The 4,683-nt window shown below is 42.5% G+C and overlaps 1 protein-coding gene across 1 annotated transcript; it reads right to left on the bottom strand.

Moving 5' to 3' along the window:
- Nucleotides 1-3,719: 3,719 nt before the first annotated feature.
- LOC121282920 (ferritin light chain-like) lies at nucleotides 3,720-4,103 on the bottom strand. Its single transcript, XM_041196732.1, has one exon. The coding sequence runs from the start codon at nucleotides 4,101-4,103 to the stop codon at nucleotides 3,720-3,722; it is 384 nt and encodes a 127-aa protein (XP_041052666.1).
- Between the last annotated feature and the right edge of the window lie 580 nt (nucleotides 4,104-4,683).

Below are 4,683 nucleotides of genomic sequence, written 5' to 3' on the forward strand. Positions count from 1 at the left end.
AATATTTAAGCTAGCTTTTATTTTTTAAACTGCAGATAGGCTTTCCATCTGTCTCCAGTATTTTCTGTTTTAACCTTAATGTTATTGGTCAGTTAATTTACACCTAGAGGGACCAATTTTAAGTACCTCCAACTGGCGTAAAGAGCTTTACTTCACCAGCTATAATTTTTATCCACAGAATCACAGAATCTTAATGGCAGAGAAGGAGGCCATTTGGCCCATCATGTCTGTACCAGCTCTCCAAATGAGCATTATGCCCTAGTGCCATTGCCCTGCCTTTTCCTCGTACCCCTGCACATTGTTTCTATTCAAATAATCATCTAATGCCCTCTTAAATGCCTCGATTGAACCTGCCTCCACCACACTTCCAGACAGTGCATTCCAGACCAAATCACTCGTTGTGTGAATAAGTTTTTTCTCACGTCATACTTTCTTCTTTTGCAAATCACTTTAAATCTGTGCCCTCTCGTTCCTGATCCTTTTACAAGTGGAACAGCTTCTCCCTATCGACTCTGTCCAGCCCCATCATGATTTTGAAAACTTCTACCAAGTCTCCTCTTAGCCTTCTCCTCTCCAGGGAGAACAGTCCCAACCTCTCCAATCTATCTTCATAGCTGAAGTTTCTCGTCCCTGGAATCATTCTCTTCTGCATTCTCTCCAATGTGTTCACATCCTTCCTATAATATGGTACCCAGACCTGTACACAATATTCCAGCTGAGGTCAAATGAGTGTCTGATGTAAATTCAGCATAACCTCCCTGCCGCTATTAATAAGGCCCAGGATTATTAACTGCTCTCTCCGCCTGTCCTGCACACTTCAACAATCTATGCACATGTACACCCAAGTCTTTCTGCTCCTGCATCCCCATCAAAATGTCACCCCTTATTTTATATTGTCTGTCCATGTTCTTCCTACCAAAATGCATCACCTCACATTTTTCTGCATTGAACTTCTTCTGCCACCTACCTATCTGCCCACTCCACCAACTTGTCTATGTCCTTTTGAAATTCCACACCAGCCTCCTTGCAGTTTACAACACTCCCAAGCTTCGTATCATCGACAAACTTTGAAATTGTCCCCTGCACACAAATATCTAGATCATTAATATATATCGGGAACATTAGGGGTTCCAATACCGATCACTGGGGAACTCCACTACAAACCTTCCTCCAGCCCGAAAAATATCCATTGACCATTACTCCCTGCTTCCTATTTTTCAGCCAATTTTGTATCCACGTTACTACTGTCCCTTTTATTCCATTATTCTCACTAGAGCGACGGAGATTGAGGGGCGACTTGATAGAAGTTTACAAAATTATGAGTGGCATGGACAGAGTAGATACTCAGAAGCTTTTTCCCAGGGTGGAAGAGTCAATTACTAGGGGACGTAGATTTAAGGTGAGAGGAGAAAACTATACAGGAGATGTGTGGGGCAAGTTTTTTACACAGAGGGTAGTGAGTGTCTGGAATTCGCTGCCAGAGGAGGTGGTGGAAGCAGGTACGATAGTGATGTTTAAGAGGCAGCTTGACAAATACATGAATAGGATGGGAATAGAGGGATACAGACCCCAGAAGTGCAAAATATTTTAGCTGACGGGCAATATGATCGGCGCAGGCTTGGAGGGCCGAAGGGTCTGTTCCTGTGCTGTACTTTTCTTTGTTCTTTGTTCAGTAACTTTTCTCACAAGTCAGCTGTGTGGTACTGTGTCAAATGCCTATCCAGTACAGTAAAGTCCCGCCATCCACAGGGGTTACATTCCCCAAAATCTTGCAAACAGCAAAATTGCGAACGGGGTACATGTTTTTGTGTGGGACTCAATTAGATAGATTCCAGTCATGCAAAGGCAGTATGGGGTTCTCCAGAAAAGCTGTGTTGCAGTACCTGTATAGGGCAGATGGGGGAAGCTCTGAGCAATACATCGGTGAAGATTTAAAATTGAATAGAGCCGTTTTTGCAGCTCTGGACCCAGCATTTTGGATATTTCTGGGTTTCCTCTGTTCGGGCTGCATTTCAGCTGAAACTAATCCAGTCTCTGCTCTATCTTGGCTGCTGTCTCCCCAGGGAAAGAGAGAGAAGAAACCGTGGATAAGTGAACATTGTTCAGGCGATGGACGATGCTGTCTACAAAGTACAAAGCGCGGTTGGGTGCAAACGTGAATAAGGAAGCCACAAATGGCAGCACTTCACCGTATCTGCAGTTAAGATCATTTCCAGGCCACCATCTGTAACCATTATTTTACCATGAGAATAGCAGTTGATGCAGGTCCTCAGACACAGTTCCTCTGTTGATGGAGCGCTGAAGAATATTTACCAAAAGGTCTTACAGATTTCATCCCTCATTTTCTTGAGGATACATGTAATATGGCCTGGACACCTTTAGAAAATGAACATTATATTTATATCAACTTAAATACAATCAATAATTTAATGAATATTAGGGGCCAGACTCATCTTAATGTTTTCTCCCACAAGTAATTATATTCTTCAAAAGCTGCTTCTACTTTAGTTGCAGACAGCAATATTTAGAAAAACATAATGGAGGTGGAATAGGTCTACGCTAACAGAGTGAAATGGGCTGGTAATGAACAGAAGCCCATTTTTCACCACAGCCAATCTTCCTTCCACCGAAGTTCACAGAAGAATACTTGAAACTCTTTTTGGAGGCTCATTTCCTAGTCTCACTGTTGCTTTTGGTTGGTTTGAAATTAAAAATTTGGGCAATATTTTCCAAGTCAATGGAAAATAAAACTGGCACATTCACGTTTTGGGCATTGATGAATTTTCATCCCAGGGGAATTGATTTTGCTGTAGTGGGGCTACTCGTGTCGTGTGTCATTAGCTTAATCTTGCACCCTTCGGCTCACCTTCCTGGAAACACCAGCTGATAAGGACATGGTGAGAGCAATTGAGAATCTGGGACCCCAATGAACGCTAGAGTGCATCTCCTTTACCAATGAGGTTTCTGCATTCAGAGGGAAACCGAGGAGTGACAGAGGAGGACAAGTTAGAGTCAAATCTCATACAGAAACAGAAATAAAGCAATGGAAAGAAAGATTGGATTAAATGAGGAAGAAAAAAAGACAAAAAAAGAACAAAATTGTAAAAATTTACAACGTCAATTTTAAAATCCTAGGAACAATTAACTAAATATAGGAATCAGATTCTACAGATTAAATTGTTTGTCTTCTTGACCAGAGAGGTTGACTGGCTCATGATTAACTTAATTACCAAACTTAACTTTACCAGCTTATATTTCACCTCTTTTCTATTTTTCCTTAGTTCTGTTGAAGAGTCATACGGACTCGAAACATTAACTGTGTTCCTCTCTGCAGATGCTGTCAGACCTGCTGAGTTTTTCCAGCTATTTTTATTTTTTGTTTTTTAACTTTCTGTTTTGAGTTTAATGGGAAACGAATGTGCAAATCCAGCAACTTCTTAAAATAAGATGGCGGATAAGGGCAAGATACTCTTTGTGCAAAGCAAATAGTGGAGAGATGTAAGCTGGCTAGCAAGTACTTGCTCTATATTTGAATGGTGTCTCACTTTAGCATTGTTTTTTTTTTCAATATTGAGCAGTTTATTTACAGTTAACACCATGCTCCAAGACCAGCTCACAACTTTGTTTGAAACTGACCTTCAGTCAGAGAATACTGGCTTTTGCATTCAATCATACAAACACTAGCACTAAATGCAACAAGCTTGTCCCCTGCACTCAGTTCAGTCACACTCCCCTTGGGTGAGCTTGTCAAACAGGTACTCTCCCACGCCACTCTCAGGGGTTCCCAGTCTCTTCAGGTTGATGATGTGATCTCCAAGCTTCTTGATCATCTTCACTTGCTCATCCAAGTAGTGAGTCTCCAGGAAGTCACAAAGATGAGGGTCAGTGTTCCCAGAGAAGAGTTTGTGCAGACCCAGCAGACTCTGGTTCACATTCTTCTCCATCCACAGAGCTCTCTGCCTTGCCTCCAAGCCACTGTTCCACTCGTCCTGCTCTGGTTTCATGGAGAGGTAGACACAGGAGGAATAGAGCTCCAGGTTGATCTGCTTGCTAACAGCATCTTCAGTGTCATTGTGGTAGTTCTGACACACTTGGGAAACCATCTCCACTATTACTATTCAGTGACCTAAAAGGTTCCATTGTTGATGCACCTGGAAATGAACACAGGTACAATCTTGGGTTCAATTGACTGATCAAATCAAACATGTTCCTTCAGCTGTTTGTACTAGGCAGAGTACAGACTGACTCAACCAGCTCTCACTTGCAAAATCCAAAACAAAACATCTGTTAGATGGTATTCCACAATTGAGCAGCACTTGCTGAACAATCCTGAGTGTGCTACTAACAGCCATTTTTAAGAAAATCAGTCAAGCTTATAACATGGATCATGTATGCTTGCTAGAAGTGATGTATGAAAACAAAAATATGGCCAGAATTTTCCGGACCCCACCCCACCCTCCCACACCACCACCACCTCCTTCCCCCCACCTCCCCCCCCCCACCCACTGCAGCGGTTTCCCATGCCAGGGCTGGCAAACCACTGAAATCTCCTTGAAATCAGCGGGACTGGAAGATCCTGTCGGCATGAGCAGCTGGATAATTCTGGCCTAAGTTTAAGCCTTTTTTTGAATTACCCAGAGGCTTGGGGACCAGGGAATTTCCTTTCTCCATGCCAATGCCTTA

Source organism: Carcharodon carcharias, chromosome 10 (genome assembly GCF_017639515.1).
Source record: "Carcharodon carcharias isolate sCarCar2 chromosome 10, sCarCar2.pri, whole genome shotgun sequence".
Taxonomy (NCBI): Eukaryota; Metazoa; Chordata; class Chondrichthyes; order Lamniformes; family Lamnidae; genus Carcharodon; species Carcharodon carcharias.